Source organism: Rhododendron vialii, chromosome 3a, assembly GCF_030253575.1.
Source record: "Rhododendron vialii isolate Sample 1 chromosome 3a, ASM3025357v1".
Classification (NCBI taxonomy): domain Eukaryota; kingdom Viridiplantae; phylum Streptophyta; class Magnoliopsida; order Ericales; family Ericaceae; genus Rhododendron; species Rhododendron vialii.
In genome coordinates, this window is record NC_080559.1 from 21,780,177 (window position 1) to 21,799,462 (window position 19,286).

The 19,286-nt window shown below is 36.4% G+C and overlaps 1 protein-coding gene across 1 annotated transcript; it reads right to left on the reverse strand.

Moving 5' to 3' along the window:
* Window positions 1-7,318: 7,318 nt before the first annotated feature.
* Window positions 7,319-10,237, reverse strand: LOC131320427 (glycerol-3-phosphate acyltransferase 5-like). Its single transcript, XM_058351130.1, has 2 exons — window positions 9,485-10,237; window positions 7,319-8,548 (listed from the first exon to the last, which is right to left on the reverse strand). Exons 1-2 carry the CDS (start codon window positions 10,037-10,039, stop codon window positions 7,586-7,588), a joined length of 1,518 nt encoding a protein of 505 aa, XP_058207113.1. The 5' UTR covers window positions 10,040-10,237; the 3' UTR covers window positions 7,319-7,585.
* Between the last annotated feature and the right edge of the window lie 9,049 nt (window positions 10,238-19,286).

Consider the following 19,286-nt stretch of genomic DNA (forward strand, 5'->3'; position numbering starts at 1 on the left):
TATATATGTATAGAAATCTTCAAGTAAGGACGCTTGTTGGAGTGGACAATACACAAGCACACACACCCACTCTCCCTCCCTCTCTCTCTCGGCCTCTCCTCACTTTCTCCCTCTCTCTAGTCCAATGTGTGTGTGTGTGTGTGTGTGTGTGTATATATATATATATATATATATATATAAATATATATGTATAGAAATCTTCAAGTAAGGACGTTAAAATGAGGACCTTATATGCAGACCTCCCAATTTCTCACCTTTTCCGATCGGATTTCGATGATCCGAGCCGCTCAATGTGTTCAGAACGTGATTTTAAGGGTACTTGTGAGAAATCGACAAAAAAATGACCGGGAAGGGCTTGATTTGAGCAGTTTTTATTTGAACCGTTCGATAAAAAACAAACAAAAACTGCTCGGATGAAGCCCTTTCCGGTCTTTTTTTTTTGCTGATTCCTCGCGAGTACCTTTAAAATCATGTTTTGAACACGAGTACCTTTAAAATCATGTTTTGAACACATTGAGCGGCTCGGATCATCGAAATTCGATCGAAAAAGGGAGATACGCATTTTATTAAAATGAGATGATCCTTATAAGAAGGAGACTCATGTATATGTATATATAACTACATATATGGTTATATATGTACTTAAGGATTGTAGGAAAGTAACTTTGGTATAAATAGGCTTAAGGCTATAACTCTAGGCATGTCTTGTCTTATCAAGTTATATATATATATATATATATATGTGTGTGTGTGTGTGTGTGTGTGTGTGTGTGTGTGTGTATATGTATATATACTTGGCAAGTCTAATCTCTATTAACCAAGGGATAATAATTCCCCTAACATTTGTTACCTAATGGGTAAAGAAAAAGTAAGATTGACATGAAATGTTGAAATGACAAGGTTGACTTTTTGGAAGTAAGGTACAAGATTCTCATGTGACTAAATTCCCATGTGACTAGTCTTGTCACACACACACACACACACATATACATATATATATATATATATATATATATATATGTATGTGTGTGTGTGTGTGATAAGACTAGTCACATTGTAATATCTTTCCTAACAATTATGGACCGAAGGGTAAAGAAAAAGTAAAGTTAACATGACATGACCTAAGATTCTTTTCTTGACTTGTCACATCAAAGCTTTATTGGCAATTACAACTCTACTACCCAACGGTTACAAGTTTCCATAGTGGTTATTAACTAAAGGATGGAAGAGAAAGGAACTAGGTAGTTTGGTTTCTCCAACTAACCGGTTAGAAACTAATTATACTAACCATGTAGGGTATTTAATCAAGAATTAAATTTTTAAAGGACTAAAATCTAATTATGACGGATAATAGAAATTAAAAAGGAATATTAAAAGTAATATTAAGTAATTAAAAGAAACTCCGATAAATAAATGAAATTTTTATTAAAAATTTCGAGTCGTTACAAAATCGGTAAAAAATAAAAAGGATCGAAAATGGCTTGATTTGAGAAGTTTTTATTGAAGTGTTTAATAAAAAACTATTCGAATCAAGCCATTCCCGGTCTTTTTTTTGTTGATTTCTCACGGATACTCTTAAAATCACGTTCTGATCATATTGAACGGCTCGGATCATTAAAATTCAATCCAAAAATGAATGAAATGGGGAGGTCCGCATTTTAACTAAAATGAGGACTTCCTCATGAAAAACGGACTAATATACTGTTTGTTCAAATGAGAGGGTCCTTATTTTAGTTAAAATACGGACCCCCTTTCATGATCGAATTTCGATGATTCGAGCCGCTTAATGTGTTCAGAACGTGATTTTAAGGGTAACCGCAAGAAATCGGCAAAAAAAAAATCGAGAATGGCTGCATCCGAACAGTTTCGAATTTTTTTTATTGCACGGTTCAAATAAAAATTGTTCAAATCAAGCCCTTTCTAGTTATTTTTTTGGCGATCTCTCGTAGGTACCCATAAAATCACGTTTTCATGATCACATTGATCGGCTCGAATCATCGAAATTTGATCGAAAAATGGGTGAAATGGAGAGGTCCGCATTTTTACTGAAATGAGGACCCGCTCATGGGAAACGGACTATAATATATATATATACACAAATTATCAAGTGAGGGATCCCTCACTTTTTTAAAATGCGGGACTTTCATTTCCCGATCAAATTTTGAAAATCCGAACCGTTCAATGTGTGCAGAACGTGATTTTAAGGGTCCCCGCGAGAAATCAGCAAAAAAAATGACCGGAAAGGGCTTCATCCGAGCAGTTTTTTTTGAACCGTTCAATGAAAACTGCTCGGATGAAGCCCTTCCCGGTCATTTTTTTTGCTGATTTCTCGCGGGGACCCTTAAAATCACGTTCTGATCACTTTGAGCGGCTCGGATCATCGAAATTCAATCGGGAAGGAAAGTCCCGCATTTTAAAAAAATAAGGGATCCCTCACCGGAACCTGACTGTATATATATATATATATATATATATATATATATGTATGTATGTATATATATATATGTATGTATGTATAGAGTCTGGTTCAAGTTAGGGATCCTTGTTTTTGTTACGGTTAGGACCTCCTGCAAAAGTCTATTTTTTTGATCAAATTTCAATAATTCGAACTGTTAAATGTGTTTTTAGGGGTACCCGCGAGGTTTCCGCAAAAAATATAATCAGAAAGGACTTGATCTGAATTTTTTTCATAAAAATGCGTAAAAATGTATTTTATGAAAAACTTTTCAAATCAAGCCATTCTCGGTTATATTTTTTACTGATTTCTCGCGGTACCTTGAAAAACACGTTTTAAAGACATTGAACGGTTTGGATCATCAAAATTCGATCGAGAACAATGAGGTGCAGACTATAACAAAAATCCGGGATCCCTAATTTGAACCGGATTGTATATATCGGGGCAATTCTGGAGACACATAAAAAAAATTTAAAAAAACACCCAAAATCTCAATCTCATAGTTTTCGATCAAATTTTGATGATCTAAGCTGCTCAATGTGTTCAGAACGTGATTTTAAGGGTATTCAGGATAAATTGGCAAAAAAAATTACCGGGAATGACTTGATTTAAATAGTTTTTTATTGAATCATTTAATGAAAAGTTGTTTGGATGAAGCCCTTTTCGGTCATTTTTTTTGCTGATTTCTCGCGGATACCTTTAAAATCACGTTCTGATTACATTGAGTATTTCAGTTCATCAAAATTCTATCGGGAACTTTGGGGTGTCTTTTTAGGTGTCCCCGAAACCGCCTCTAATACACACACACACACACACACACACCAGTCAAGATCCAGTAAGGGATCCCTTACGGGCCAAACTGTGCGGACCTCCACTTTTCCAATCGAATTGCGACGATCCGAGTTGTTCAATGTGTTCAGAACGTGATTTTAAAAGTACTTATAAAAAATTAGCAAAAAAAATGACTAGAAAAGACTTAATCCAAATAGTTTTTCTTAAAAACGCTATAAATATATTTTTATGCAAAACTGCTCAGATCAAACCCTTTTCGGTCATTTTTATTGGCGATTTTTCGCTGGTACTCTTAAAAATCACATTCTGAACATATTGAACGGCTTGGATCGTCGTAATTCGATCGGGAAAGGGAAAGTCCGCATGGTTTGACCGTGAAAAATCCCTTACTGGATCCGTGTATATATATATATATATATATATATATATATATATATATATATATACAGAAATTTTCAGATAAGGACCTTAAAATGAGGACCTTATATGCGGACCTCCCATTTCTCGCCTTTTCCGATCGGATTTCGATGATCCAAGCCGCTCAATGTGTTCAGAACGTGATTTTAAGGGTACTCATGAGAAATCGGCAAAAAAATGACCGGGAAGGACTTGATTTGAGTAGTTGTTATTTGAATTGTTAGATAAAAAAATAAACAAAAACTGCTCGAATGAAGCCCTTCCCGGTCTTTTTTTTGCTGATTTCTCACGGGTGCCCTTAAAATCACGTTCTGAACACATTGAACGGCTCGGATCATCGAAATTCGATCCGAAAAGAAAGGTCCGCATTTTATTAAAATAAGGTAGTCTTTATAAGAAGGAGACTATATATACAGTCCGGATCCAATGAGGGATCCCTTACGGTCTTATGGTGCGAGACTCCCCTTTCCCGATCGAATTGCGACGATCCGAGCCGCTCAAAGTGATCAGAACATGATTTTAAGGGTACTTGCGAAAAATTAGCAAAAAAAATGATCGGGAAGGGCTTGATTCGAGCAGTTTTAAAATGAACCGTTCAATAAAAAACTGTTCAGATCAAGCCCTTCTCGATCATTTTTTTTGCTGATTTCTCGCGAGTACCCTTAAAATCATGTTCTGATCACTTTGAGCGGCTCGGATCGTCGCAATTCGATCGGGAAAGGGGAGTCCCGCACGGTAACACCGTGCGGGATCCCTCATTGGATCCGGACTATATATATATATATTCTCAATAGACCAAATGCATGGCTAGCTAATGGCTTCATACAATTTTCTATATTAAATGTTGCTAGCTCTAGTACTCCTGGACCTTGTTTGGTTTGGCATTTGGGTTTTGGACTTTCTTTCAGCACGGTTCTCAATAAATTTTTTCTCAATCATTATTTTCATTTTACTTTCTATTTCTCTCCACTCAAAATCTAAAATCCAAATACCAAAACGAACAAGGTCTTGGAGCCTTGGTTCTTGAGTCTACGAAGTTGTCCTTCTAAATCTTTTACTAACATTTGACCTGAAAATTAATGTTTATTCCCGACAGATGAAGCTGATCAAGCCCAAACGACTAGTGATCAAATGGCTGAGAAAATAACCATCAATTAATGTCACATACCGTCGTGCGGCTTCTGCCAAAACAATATCTATCTATCTATATATCAATATACTATAAAAATGTGTCCGAACCCATAAGCTTTCAAACCCTCATTCCTAATTTTCTTGATTTTTCACTTTTTTTTTTGTTTATAAGAGAGAGAGAGGGGAAACATGGGAGAGAGGGAGGGAGGCGAGAGAAAAAATTATTCTATGCCACCGGAGACCGTCAAATGGTACTTCAAATCGAACACGAGACCGGATAGAAAATTAAACTATGTTTTTTATAAATTAACGTTTTTGCCCGTTCGATACACGGGTTTGAAAATAAATCAATGGAAATTTTTTTTATCTTGTGCATCGAACGGGCACAAACGCTAGTTTAGTGTAAGGTGGTGATTACTCACCTTAAAACACTTTTTATAGTCAAATAGTATTAAAAACACTAGTTTAGGTTTTGATTGGGTTTTGTTTCCCCCTCCAGTTTTGTGACTTTTTGTGACTTTTGTCTTCTATTCTATGTAATGATGCTCTCTAGTCTTTTTATAATGAAATTCTGTTCAAAAAAACAGAAGAAGAAGAGAGGAGGTATAGATCGATATACAAATAATAGGAGCGTACGTACGTGGTGATTTTTACACTTTTGTTTTTATAACCATATATACACCTTTTTTAATTATATTTGTATATAAAATTTCTCACATCGTTTATCTAAGCCACCCAAATTTGATTAATAAAATCTTGAGACTACGTACTCCACTTATAGTCAATTTCTTTTATGTTGGAATACTCTAAGAAATCTAACAAACAATATACACCTGATCTTAACGAAATATCACATAAGCACCTGACGTATTAAAGAACTCATTAATTAAACCCCTACCGTCAATCTCCGTTAAAAACAAACGGAAAACAAGTTTCTCTCTCCAATTTTGCTACTCGCACTGACTTTTTTTCACAGATTCTGCACATTTTTGTGGGCCCTTTTTTGGGTGCCACACATATTATCCGATCCATTGATTATGTAAAAAAAAAAAATTTTTGAGAACCCTTGCAAAAAATCAACTCCATCAGATAAATGTAAGTGTATGATCCAATCGTACAACTTTTTATTCAGAATTCGGATTAAAATTCTACATGAAAAGTTGTAAGATTTGATCTAACACTTACATTTACCCCCATTGAGCTGATTTTTTATAGGATCATGCAAAAAAAAAAAAAATTTTAATGAGCGGATCGGTTCACTTTTGGGTCCCCACAAAAAAAAATTTGTAATACGAATAATTTCTTTTGCGTTATTATTTTCCTTTTTTCTTTCCAGCATAGTGCTAAGTTATTTTTTTTAATTTATATTTTGGCGGAGCAACTAACACTACCCACTGTTCCCACGCAAATTAGTATTATATAGATTTTTTGTGGGGCCCACTTTTGGGTCCCTAAAAAAGATCTGATCATTTCATTAGTTTTAAAATATTTTTTGCGTGACCTTGTAAAAAAATCAGCCCAACAGGGTAAATGTAAGTATTTGATCAAATCTTACAATTTTTTATTCAAAATTTTAATTCAGAATTATGAATGAAAAGCTGTACGATTGGATCATACACTTACATTTATTTTATGGAGCTGATTTTTTGCAAGATCACTTGAAAAAATATTTTAGAATTAGTGAACAAATCGGATAATTTGTGTGAGACCCAAAAATGGACACCACAAAAAATTTGTGCAAAATATGTGAAAATAAAAGTCAGTGTGGGTAGCAAAATTGGAGAGAGAAACATGTTTTCCGTTTGTTTTTGGACGGAGGTTAACGATAGGAGTTTAATTGATGAATTTTTTAATACGTCAGGTATTTATGTGATGTTTTGTTAAAGTTAGGTGTCCATGTGTAATTTACGTGAAAGCTCAGGTGCTAATATGAAATTTAAAATAAAAAAAAATACTTTATTGCATAAACCGTTACTTTCAGCATTTGTAGCATTTTGCTTTTGTATAGTTTAGTTTACACTTGCACGCATTTTAGCAACATCATGGGAGCACTTTTTTCTGTTGGTACTACGGAAAGGGGGAGCACTTGTTCACTCTCTTAATTGATACGCTTTTAATATACAGTAAGTTTTTTCTTAAAATTATTATTTTTTCAATTTAACTAACATTTTGAGTTATTCCATTCAATATGATGTTTTTTTTTTTATCAGCAATTTTTTTTTATAAACCTTTGAAAAAGTGTACAAAGATTCAGCCAAAATAATTAACCTAACACCAAAAGAAATAAAACCGAACCTTAAGAGAGCAAATCTAAAGAACAAAATCGCCAAAACCAAAAACATGACCCAAACCCGCCAAACCTCCATGGAATATGATGTTAAGGAAATAATTTAGGTCCAGCATTCCTAGATCATATGCCTTATATGCTACCAACCATATCATATTGCAAAGACTTCTCATCCCCAAGTTACAAGAGAGATTATTAAGAGATTAGAACATTAATTGGCAAAGCAAAAAGAAGTCAACAAATGGATCGAGTACTAATTTCTCACAATTACATATCAACCATAAACAATTATCACGGATATTCTACTCATCTTAGTAATACATTATCTATCATACACTTCCAAAAAAAGAAGAAGAAAAAAAATCAAACAGCGCCTTAAGGAACAAAAAAAAAAAAAAAAAAAATTTGAATACACACTCTACCTTTATTTTGAATATAAAAAAACAAAGATGAAGCAGAAACAAAACAAAAAAAAAAAACAAAAAACAAAAAAACGATAACCTTCATATTAGCGAATTAAGGAACGGCTTGAAGTTTTCGGCCACCGCCTTCTTAAACCCGTTTACCAACTTCTTGATCCGATCCCCGTTGGAGGTATACGTCACCGTTCCGTCGTTCCCGGCCAACACTCTGTACTTATCCTTCCTAGTAAAATTGGTGCACTCAAACCCCAGCGTCGCCGCCAAGATCCTCTGCACGTAGTTGGCAACCTCGTGTGGGCTCTTCCCCGACGAACACGTGGCTTCATGCGGCAACTGGTTCAAGAACGTTACCTCGTAAACGGGCTTCGGGTTCATGAAGAAGAAGATCGGGTCGAGGCCCTTCCACCCGCGTGCCGTCGTCGCGTGGAAGAACCCCACCCGGTAGTTCATTGCCACCGGCACGATCCGGTCCGTCAGCTCCGCGAACAGCGCGCTGAACCTCAGCAGGAACGGTTCCCTGCACGTGGTCCCTTCGGGGCACACGACGAGGTCTCCTCGGGTGAGTTCTCGCTTGATTCTCTCGGCGTCCACGTGGCGGACGCGGGTTAATCGGACGGTGGGGATGGGGGAGAGGATCTCGGAGAGCCGGGAAATGGAGTAGGTGACGGCCGGGACGCGACGTTGGAGGACGGAGGAGAGGACCACGGGGTCCATTAGGGTGCGGTGGGTGCACACGAAGAGGACGCCAGAGGTGGAGGCGGTGGAGGACGGTGGCGGCGGCGGCTTTCCTTTGACGATGACCTTGCCGCCGAATATGACGGAGTAGTAAGGGATGGCCCACATCGGGAGGATGAGACCGACGGAGATTCGGATGGTGGCGAGGACTATGCCGAAGGGGATCCATAGGAGGATTAGGAGGGCGGTTGGTGGGGTCGGGCGCTTGACGAGGCGGCCGTCGTGGAAGATCACCGGCAGCGGGCGGAGGAGCTGGTGGTCGTTGTGGTGGTTGGTTGTGTTGTTTGTGAATGGTGGGTGGGATTCTTCCTATAATAAAAAAAAAGCACAAGTTTCATGTTCTGGTTAGTATGGGTTGTTACAAAGGTTGGTAAGCTAGTCATGCAAAGTAGTACTTTCGAGGTACAAAACTTCAAATGAATCCAATTAATATATTGACCTCCATTCAATTCGAGCCAAAACTTTAACACGGTCATTTTAAAAAAAAATAAAAAATAAAAAATAAAAAAATCTGATTGCTAGGATAGTTTTCATTCAACAAGACAACACACCTATTAGAATAAGAAAACATTTTATCCTATATATTCAGTACATGGCCGGCCGGAGTTCGTCAATCCCAATAAAAATGAAAACTTTTTTTTAATTTGTTAGCTTATGTATTTGGATCAACTTACGTGCAACTTCTCAATTAAATTTGAAAAATAGATTCACCATATTATTTCTATCTAAATATACTACAAGTTTTACAAATTTTAATGATGCATGTCATGGCTAATTTTCTTTTTGGACTATAAAGCACCAATTTATTTGTTTAACAGGTTCATGTATATATATATATATATATATATATATATATATATATATATATATGGTTGAGTGATACTCAAATAAGTTTACAAATGTAGTTACCAAAGTAAAAGTATTTTAGCAAAATTGTGAAGGCTGAGGATTTTCGAACATTAACTAAGAAAGTGCCATTTGTAGTTAAGGTTGGTTGTTGTACTTTTTTCAATTATAGACTTGCAGCTATCCACATAATGCACCTATTGAGAACTCACTTGAATTAAACTTTATCAGAATTGAATTGATATTCATTTTGATACGTAGGATTTTACTATCCAAGCGAAGCTGAACTATTGATTTCTCTTTTAGGGGCATTTTTTTCGAAAACCCTACCCTACCATTGGTGCTTGAAAAAAAATCGATGTTGGCAAATCATGAGTACTCTCACGAAAAATCACTTACCATGCACAGAGATAAGAATGAAGAACCGGACTCAGGCCGTCCTAATCCCATACTAGCTTGAACGCCATCATTCCCAAACAAAGCTGCAACCCGGTCTGACAACGAACCCACATCCTCCTTAACAAACCCGGTAGCAAGCCCAAACCGGTTCACTACAAGTTCACTCCCAACCACCTCATCAGCTCTCAAATGCTCCTTCACAAACCTCTCCACCATAACCCTTGGTGTTTTAGTCACCACAACCCTCTTCTCATAACAACTAAAAACCCCCCAAGCCTCCATGTTAATATCATCCATGTAAAACTTGGGCAACACCGCTCGAGCCACCGACTCAATCTCCGAAACGCGGAGTCCGGCCGTCGCCACAAAAATCGTCAACTTGAGCCCAGCATCCCTCATCCCGGACAGTTGGAGAAGTCGAATAAACGGCCACAGAATCAGCAAGAGAGCGAACCGGATCAGACCCGACGCCTCGTAGGCTACTAACATGAAGTAGGAGAAAGGGTCGGGGCTTTTCACAAGTGTTCCTTCGAGCTCCGAAACAACCGACTCCATATTTACGGGCTTTTAGTTGTTTTTTTTTTTGGTTTGTCTCAAATGGGTCTTTTTTTGGAGTCTGTGTAAGGGATTCAAAGAGTTGTAAGGGGGGATATAAGGGGAGTGAGATGGGGGTAGATTTGACCGTTTCTCTAATGGAAGAATTAAGACGTTCATCAGATTACAGCTAACTTGCCTCGTATTTATATAACCTCTCTCTCTCTCTGTGTGTGTGTTTTTAGGTTGATGTAGCTAAACGGACGGATTATTACATTATACGCCACTTTAACGTGTAAAGACGGATAAGTTAACATCAACAACTTTGGTAAAATTGTTCAGACTCTCGGATTTTCCCACCTAAATTGTCGCCCTCCACGTTGTTGATTGAGGATATTGCAACCGTATTTAAATTTTTATATTTTCTTCTCTCCACTTGGTGGCTAGTTGTCTGCTTTCAGATTTTGGTTTATTTTTCCCGTCAACTTTTAGTCTAGAATTCTCTCTCTCTCTGGACACAACAATGTGTCATTATTATGTGATTGGTGATTGTAAATTAGTTTTAAAGTAATTGTTCTCTCATTAACAATTAATCCTGTAGTGTCATATAAGTGTGTGTGGTTAGTGTTGTGGTAAAGTATTGTGTCCATAGTATTATTGATGTATATATTTGGTTGGGCTCATTTCTTCTCAATGCTCTAAGATTGCGTCTTTATTTATCACATATTTTCGTAGGTTTCACACATTTAGTATTGGATTTCACAAAAATATGTGATGGACAAAAACTTAAGTGAGGGCACCGCCTTGACCACCAAATAAATTTTCCTCCTGTGGACTTGACTAAATTTGCTGACATACCGTCTCAATCACATACTACTAAATTTAGATTGCGAGAGGCTACAATATATTGAAAGCGTGTTAGACGTTTGCTTCTAATTCAGCCGACTTCGATCCAGTTCTACTGATCCCTCACCCCATTTGGTTTTTAATTAATTTTTTTCTGTATCATACAAAAGTACTCATTGAAATATTCTTTCTATTGGCGAGAAAATCAAAAGTTATTTTTAGAAGTAGTACGTACTACTTTTGTTTAGCTCAAACTGACACAGTCTTTCTTAGCTAGAGAACGTACGTACAAACAAAATAAGACAGCGGGAATTTTTTTAACGAGAAGTCAATGAATTAAAGCTAGCTCGTTGCGTTGTCATTATGGGGTTCACTCCCTGTTTTTCAAATTAATATTATATTTTGTGATCATGACACCTATATATAGTAGTAGTATATAATTGGAGGGTGTGCCTCTAAAAAATATGGAACCTGATCGAGGAATATTAGTATATATATATATATATATATATATATATATATATATATATATATACATATATACCAGACAGACACCGCCTAGCTAGCTAGCTAGCTATTCTCCAAAAACTTAACCCTATATATATATCATTTCTTTTGTCAGTAAGCCAATAAGTGATCGATGTTTGTTTGTGATGAGAGGAATTTATCTGGCGCTTCCTTTTCATATCACGTGAATAAGGCCGGCCATAAGTGTCATCCGGCCGTGTCCCACGCGCCACATGCATTTAGTTGATCGACATAGCTAGTAATTACTCCATTTAATTACCATGCATATATACATATAGTATTACAACATCGATCCAAACATGTCTTAATTTGTCAACGCATGCATGCATGCATGCACCCTAAATGACCAGGTGGGAGCGGAACTCCATGCCATCAGCAGATCAGCCTCCTCTAAAAGGGGAATTTGTGCTTCAAGTCACCACAAAAAAATAAAAGGTAGTTTGGTTTATGTAATAATAATACTCATTAGGCCACCAATGACATTTCCCCCAAATAACATTTATATATAAACATTACTGTACTACTTTGTGCGCTTCCCGCCAATATTTAACATTAAAAAAAAAAAAAAAACACATACATGCAGTGTGGAATGCAAGATTTAAATTTAGTGAGGATTCAAACCACATGCATTTTCCACATTATTAACAAAAATTATACTGTGTAATTTATGAGATTTTTTTCACACAGACATATGAATTTTAAGAATTTTTTTTGCAGCAAAAATGAACTTGAATGAGAACCCGTTACAACTATTCCAAATTGATTTCACTCTTGATCTTGACAAGCTCGTCATTCTCTAGTTTGATTTCAGTCTTGATCTTGTCGAGCCCATCAAAAAAAATGCATCAGTGATCTTTTCGAAATATAAATATTATTGAAGATGTCTGGTTTGAGATGTGTAGACCCAAGTGCATCCTTCCGAATGTGAATTTGTTAATTTGCGTGGTTTTTTTTTGTTGTTGAAGTATTATTATTGGAGTATTTGTTAGTACCAACCTTATTTATCTACAATTGATTCAACCAGAAGCACTTGAGACGCTTGGCTGGTGCAACCCATTTCATTTTTAAAGATAACTAACAAATGTATTCCTTAATTGGAAACATTCTGATAGAAAAGTCACCAGCAGACAAGAAAAATATTGGAATTTGAATGCAATCGGCAAAAAGCTGTAATGTAACAGAATTCAAAGTAGGTAAGAATATTGGCATAATTGGATGAGCCAATGCCTTGGCTGGGCATGCCCAATTGCAATTTAGTTTGTCATAATTAGAAAGTACTAGTAGTAGAAGTAGTAGTTAATTAATTAATTAATTCAAACAAGAAATTAAATCAAGGAAGTTAAGAAATTGTTTAATCTACATTATCGATCGTTTTATAAAGGGAAAATTTTCGTAGTCATCCCTGTAGTTTTACGGTTGTCTCACTTTCGTCCCTCTAGTTTCAAAGTGCTCTAATTTCGTCCCCGTAGTTTGTTTTACGTTCCAAATTGGTAAAATCGTTAACACCGTTAACGAAACTAACGGGAAAAAAAATAAGTGTTCCAATTTTCAATCCGTTTGAACCGGTGCAAATATCTTATTTTTCTGATCATTTTACCTTAAATGGTCATAATGAATTTTTGGCTCTAAGGCCTTTCAATGAGCACCTTAAGAGAGCCCTGAAACTAAATAAGGAGTCTTCGGGTGCTCGTTGAAAGGCCTTAGAGCCAAAAATTCATTACAACCATTTAGGATAAAATGATCAAAAAATAAGATCTTCTCACCGGTTCAAACAAATTGAAAATTGGAACACTTTTTTATTTTTTCGGTTAGTTTCGTTAACGGTGTTAACGATTTTACCAATTTGAAACGTAAAACAAACTATAGGGATGAAATTAGAGCACTTTGAAACTAGAGGGACGAAAGTGAGACAACCGTAAAACTACAGGAACGAGTATGAAAATTTGCCCTTTTATAAAACGTTATGGTGGCTCAACCTCTAATTTGTTGAACAGTGCAATCTTTCTTTGGAACAACCTGTTCTTTCTCACAGGTAGATAAAAGTTGGTTAGAAAAAGGAAACCCTAACAAGGCATTGTCCGTGTACGTAAGTTGATTTCTCCTATTGCACGGAGGACGTTAACATCAAATTAACATGCCAATTCCTATCAAGTTGTAATATTTCATTTGTGATGCAGCGCAGCCTCCTTTTACGAAATTATTTGTAACAAGAAAACACGAATAATGTTTGAGCCAGAGGTACTCCCTCTTTGAACAAACGAATTGAGATAAATTTAGGTTTTTCTTTAATTCATCAAATAACTGCCGTGCCCTAAGGCTTACAATGAATATAAATAGGGTGGTAGAAACCCTTAACAACTTAGAAAACAATTAGGGCCCAGAATCAAATCCTAATCGCAGAAAATACGAAAATTATCAAAAACAAAAAATTCTACTTTGACTGAAAAATTAAATACGAGGAAGAAATATAATATTGCCAAAACAAGCGGCAATTAAAACAGAGTTTCCTATCAAAAGTTATTAGCAATCTAAATATTACTATAAACGGCAAAATAGGCATTTTGGAAGGCTAAAAACATCGAACGGCCGTTTCGCTTCAACCCTACGGCCCATGGGTCATTCTACCACTGTCACTCTGCCTCCAGTTTGGTTTGGGCTGTGCTCGGTCCAGTCGCTCTAGGAACGTGGGCACGACCCGCTCCACATCAGTTTGTTCGTTGATTATTTGCTTAAGCCTCTACTTCTGAATTGGCTAGAACTCTTGCTTCTCACCAGAAAATCAAAAGTTTGAATCATTTCACTTATGTGTGAGTGTTTTTTTCCTTAGAGAGACTTTTTCTTTCATTGTTTCTTCTCTATGATGGGCTTATTTCTTGTACTGATTGAGTTGCTGGGCTTGATTATCTCTTGAACTCTTACAATTGATATAGTGTTCCGGATTTGTATTTGGTTATTCATACATGATGTAAATGATCTCTCTTATCGATTGAAAAAAAAAAATTCTTTGGCAGCCAGAATTATCTGTTATATGTATGAAAAAATAGGGTAATGCTAAATCCACGACAACTTACTATAATGCCACGACAATTTTGGCGACTTGACATTTTTATCCTCTCCAACAAGATTAATGCTCTCTCTCTTTCATCTGTTTCCATATTTTCTCTCTCTTATTTTTTGCATCCCTATTCACTCTATCATCATCGTGTCATTCTATCCCACCACCATCGGCAATGGATAGAGTCACGGCCCACAAATCCCAAGCCAAATCAATAAGACGCCAACATTTTGTCAATAGTTTAAACAATCCTCAACCTGTCTGAGTACACAATTTAAAAGCCGCTCTTTGAGGAACTCTTAAAAATCATGAATTAGCGAACCTTTCGAATGGATACGCTGATGGATTTAGGCAGCATCGACGAATTCACAGTCTATCTTAATGGTGATGCTGATGGATTTGGGTGACTCATACGGGGGGATTATGGTTGAGGATGAGAGAGAATGGAAAACGATCGAAAAATTTATAGACCTGATCTTTGGATCTTGATCTCGGTTTTGTGGGAAAGTGATTACGAGAGAAGCAAACAGAAAAATGAAAATTGGGACTGGGATAATCTGTGTTGATTCATGTATAGTGGATTGAGAGAGAAGTAAAAGTACATAAGAGAGAGGCAATGAGAAGCAAAAGAACAAACAAGGTCGGTCCAGTGATAGATGAGGGTAAATATGTCAAACTGCATCAAATAGTCGTGGTCCTAAAAGAATTGGTCGTGGCATTATAGCCGCCCTGCATATTGCCAGGGAGAGAATTAATTAGGAATCCTTGTTTGAATCTTATCACTGCATGTTATAAATAGTGTAACATAAACAAATGAAAGGCGCGTCAAATTTACGTGATTCAAACTGATGTGGTTTACTGATAAAATTGATGTGATTTCAGCGGCGGTTTCAGGAACTTTTAACGGGATGTTCAAAAATTACCCTAAGTTTTACCTCTATTAAGGGGTAAAATATACACGAAAATTAATGTGGTTTAGGTCAAGAAGTGTATCCGAGTTGTTTCACTATACATGGTGAAATAATAAATTTTATGTCAGAGTTGATTTACCAATATATCACAATATATAAATTGTGTTACATATAACATGTGAAAGCATTTTAAAAAGAAATACCCTCACGTAAATAGTGCCAGTCCTGACATTTTGAGAGCCTAAGGGGAAAATAAGAAAGTGGGGCCCTTTATGCATTATCGACAAAATTTTAAAAAAAAGAGAAGGGTTCAACTTGAAAATTCAAAATTATTGTATATAAGATAAAATTAAAATTTAAAATCATGCGTATGATCAAAAAATTTGAAAAAAGCATTTAAAGATCACTCTTCTCTTGCATTTTTAGCAAAACAAAATCACTAATTATGCAGACCTTGGGACCCTGCAGTGCCCCCTTGCGCGCTGCAAGTTGTAGTGCTTGATCCTGTCCGTCCATCTCGGCAATCAATAATCTAGATTTTAAAAAAAAATTCTAGAAAAAAGTTCGGGGAAAAGTTTTTCTAAAATCTGGACTATGTAGCACTGCAAGGTGCAGCGCTTAAGAGGCACTGCACCAACCCGCATTTTTAGCAAAACAAAATCACTAATTATGCGGATCTTGGGACCTTGCAGTGCCCCCTAGCGCGCTACAAGTTGCTGTGCTTGATCCTATCCGTCCGTCTCGACAATCAATGATCTAGATTTTAAAAAAAAATTCAGAAAAAAGTTCGGGGAAAAGTTTTTCTAAAAATTTGGACCTTCCAAAACACTTTTGGATGGTGAGATGCAGCACTGCAAGGTGCACTAATTATGCTTGTATAATTAATTTTGTTTAATCTGATCACATGCTCATTTTGTATGAATATAATGTTACAGACCTAAATTGTTGAATACTACAAATTTTTCGGGCCAAAGGTGATCTGCATTGCTGATTTTAACGAAATTTTAGGGGCGGAAGTTGATCTGCCTTGGTCGCTAGAGCCGGCACTAAAGTACTTTGGGCCAGGGGGTGTTCGATTACCTGACTTTTTTACTTTTTACATTTTAGTTATTAATATTTTGGCTTTTTAAATTTTGGTCAGAATGTGTTTTAAATATGATAGAGTGTTTGTAAGTTATATGGGTAATATATTTTGCAACATAAGTACTAGTGTTTGGAAGATACTATATGTAGAATACATTCTGTAGATCTTTTTACTAACCAAAATGAAAAAAGTGTAAAATGAGAAGTCAAAAAGCTCTTCTCACCCTACTTCTAACTTCTCTTCTCTAAACTCAAAAGTAAAAAATGACAAAACGAAATGTAGTAAGTGCCAACCAAACACGCTCTACGTATTTCTCGTCTCGGCTTACAATATCGTCATGCTATTGACGGAATCCTTTCTCGGTCTACAATATCGTCATGTATTTCTCCCCTGATGAAAAGCATTGGTGTACGTACGGTAGAGGGTTTTTTTTTATCCTCACGTGCGTAGAGTTTGACGATGTGTAATTTTTTTTTTTTTGAAGAGGACGATGTGTAATTGAGTCGCCATATTTGATTGAGTCTTTCCTTTCACTTTCTAATTATAGTCCTTGTTTGTCCAGCAATTTCTAATTATGGTTGCCGGTGCAAGCGCAATAAAAGAAGAGAGCCAAAGAACAGTATACACAAAACAACATGAAGAATTGAGACACACCCATGGGTTGCTCTAGTGGTTTGGGTGAATACTCAGACTTTGAGAGTATTTACTCAATGTCTGGAGTTCGATTCTCCACAGGGTGGGTACCATGAAGTAGGCGGAGGGCCATGACTGGTGTGGCCGCGCTAGCTCCCCCACAGATATTCCGTTTCTCATTTTTTGGTCATTTTCCAATCACATTTGAATGATCGATTTCATTCATTTTGTAGAGTTCGGCAAGAACCTTAATCATGCCAAAAATTGTGTTCATCGGACTTTATTTGATACATGATCGGTACATGTGAAAATTGCAAAAAAAACCAAAACTGAGTTTTGATTCAGTGTGTTTTGGGACTCAGTTTTGGTTTTCTTCAATTTTCACGTGTGCCGATCATGTATCAAATAAAGTCCGATGAATACAATTTTTGGCATGATCAAGGTTTTCGCCAAACTCTACAAAATGAATGAAATCGATCATCCAAATGTGATCGAAAAATAGCCGAAAAATGAGAAACAGACCGGAGGGAATACCATGGGGCTTGGTATTCCCAGGATACCTAAAAGTAACTCTTTGGATTGCGCGATCAGGTTCATTTAGTGACTTGGTTATATGGCTATTCTTCGGTTTGAAAAAAAAATAAAATTGAAGAACTCGGTCACGTAGATCACCTGGTTTGGATTAGGCAAAGGAGTCCAGTTTCAGTCAAGAGTAGTAACAAAAAGCCCGGTCAAAGGAAGAAGTCAAACTACGGCGTTGTAGATCGTTTCAACTTTCCATTCCCACCTCCTACAATGGGCTAATAGGAAAGGATACGCAGAACTTAGCTTATTAGCAATAAGTAATCCAGAAGAAGAATGAAAGCTAACGAACATACAAACTACCAAAGCCAAGAAATTAGAGGGCTGGCCCTCACGTTTTGGTTGCTCGAGTCTGACGCCAAACTTGGTTGTCTGACCGCTTATTATTAAGTCATACAAAATAAAAATACATATTAGTAAAAATACAAAATTATGGTTACATTGTGTTTTTTGGTTGAATTACATCAAAAAAATCAAAATTAAAATGTAACCCCGGTTACAGTACTTTATGATTAGGACGATCCGATTAAGAAAAATATATCTTCTCATTGCATTTTTTGAAGCAGATTCTTCAAATAACACTACCAAAAAAAAAAAAAAACAATCTATATTGACATGCAAAAATTGTCACTAAAATCTCCATTAGTGACAAAAATTTGTTATCACAAACAAGTCATTAGAACTTAGAAGAGTGTAGCTAAAAATATAGAGTGAAGTTTTAGTGACAAACATAAAGTTGTCACTCTAGTCTTAGGCTATGTGTGCAACTTGTGAAAAAGAACAAAAAATGTTCATTTCCTTGTTTGGTTCTTCAAAAAACAGAAAAAATTTCAAATCTCAATTCAACTTTTTTCCCAATTTTCCCTCTCATTTTCTTTTTTATTATTTTCTCTTTTCTTTTCTTTCCGTAAGTTCCAAATAGAGCCTTAATTTAAGTGAAAAGGTAAAAAATAAAAGACTTAAAATGTTAGGCACAAGAATTGAACCCGCGTCACACAAGTCGGGGAGCCTTAAGTACTCCCTCGGTCCCACTTTACATGTCTCCTACGGAAATTCGTGCATTTTCAAACAAAAATATATATTTCTATATATTATTTTTTATTTTCTTACACGAAATTAAGAAAATAAAAAAAATAATATATAGAAATATTTTTTGGGAGTAGGATGATAAGATGGAAGTTGAAAATTCCCGTGGTCCAACTTCCCTGCATTTTCAAACAATGAGCACTTATGTGAATTTTGGTTCCTGTTCACGAGAACTCTTTTCTCCCACAACCACTAACTATGAAATTCTCATGGTCCAACTTCCATCTTATTTTTTTGGGCCTAGTGTTGTAAGCTGTAGACACTCAATTCTGGACTATCCAGATTAGTTTACTTACGGTTTTTGATTCCTCAATGATGACTACGGTCAAGAACACTCCGAGGTTAATAGTGTGTTTGAGCTTTAAGTGTCCTGAACCTCATTCAAACCTTTGTCGAGCCTTGTCCAGACCCTTCAAGCCAGAACCAAATGGCCTCAGCAAAACCCTACTTGCTTACGCCGGTACTGTGCTGGCGTACGCCGGTTAACTGCCACGTATCAGTCATCGACCGTTGACTCAGTTGCCACTTGCGCGCAGGTATAAT